The sequence below is a fragment of the Plasmopara halstedii genome, assembly GCF_900000015.1.
Source record: "Plasmopara halstedii genome assembly, contig: Scaffold_2956, whole genome shotgun sequence".
NCBI classification, from domain to species: Eukaryota; Oomycota; class Peronosporomycetes; order Peronosporales; family Peronosporaceae; genus Plasmopara; species Plasmopara halstedii.
In genome coordinates, this window is record NW_020189861.1 from 1,324,329 (window position 1) to 1,325,325 (window position 997).

The 997-nt window shown below is 39.8% G+C and overlaps 1 protein-coding gene across 1 annotated transcript in view; it reads right to left on the reverse strand.

Annotated features, from left to right (window-relative positions):
* The window catches only part of PHALS_06381 (uncharacterized protein), a gene marked incomplete at both ends in the record, with an annotated part of 747 nt that extends 39 nt beyond the window's left edge, over positions 1-708 (reverse strand). Inside the window, one exon of the mRNA XM_024719654.1 lies at positions 1-708. This exon is cut by the window's left edge and continues 39 nt beyond it. Coding sequence (XP_024584932.1) covers positions 1-708 — 708 coding nt within the window.
* Between the last annotated feature and the right edge of the window lie 289 nt (positions 709-997).

Genomic DNA, 997 nt, shown 5'->3' on the forward strand with positions numbered 1-997 from the left:
TGATTCGAAAATCGGGTACAAAGCTATCTGAGTTGCAATCACATCGCCTTTAGCTATGTCAATCAAAGTTTCATCGGATGGAATGGCCTCTTCCAGTTTTTTGAGAAACGACTCAGTGTAAGGCTCAACATTTTGCCAGTCAATGACTTTCTTTGCCGTTTCTTGGACATTTGGCTGCATGGTCTCCATCTCGTGATTGAGAGACCCTAGTTTCATATGTGTAAGCATCTTGTCGGCAAGACTCTGCATATGTTTCTCATGTTTAAGCTCTTGAAATAACGCGTGAATCTCTTCTTTTGTCTTGGATTGTTTAAGCAAGTCATAGAGTATTTTATCAGTGAAATGATCATGTTTTCGATTGCGTCGTAGCTTAGCTACATATTGAAGCCACTTGCGAACTCGTAAATTCTTACTCCAGTCTCCACTTGCTTTTGCCACTCGAAAGAAGCGAAACAAAGTCTTTGGATCGATATTTAACTTGCTTGCTATTGCATAGGAAATATCATAAAACAACGGCATTAAAAAACGCGCTTCACTAGTCTGATCTTCGATATTGCTCGTGCTATTTCTTGAAACAGTTACGTTCTTGCTTACATCCACTAAGTGAGTCTTGTAGAGGTCCAAACTTACTTCATTATGGTCTTGAATTTGTTCTCCATACACGCTGAGCGCGACTAGCAACAGACACGACCACGTATGCATCCACATTACTATTTTACGAATAAAGTAGAACCAACAATAGAGGTAATCTATTATTGGTAGTTTTCTTCTGACAGGTACAGCTGTTTTGACCGAAAATGGTGCGCATACAAGCAACTTTATGGTTGTTCAAACAATCGTAGATTTTAAAATATTTACCATGAGAGATGGAAGGCACAGGTGTTTACTAGGTTTGAGACTTAGTGAACACCAGAGACTTAGTGAACACCTGTGATGGATGGCACAGGTGTTTACTAGGTTTGAGACTTAGTGAACACCTGTAATGGAAGGCACAGGT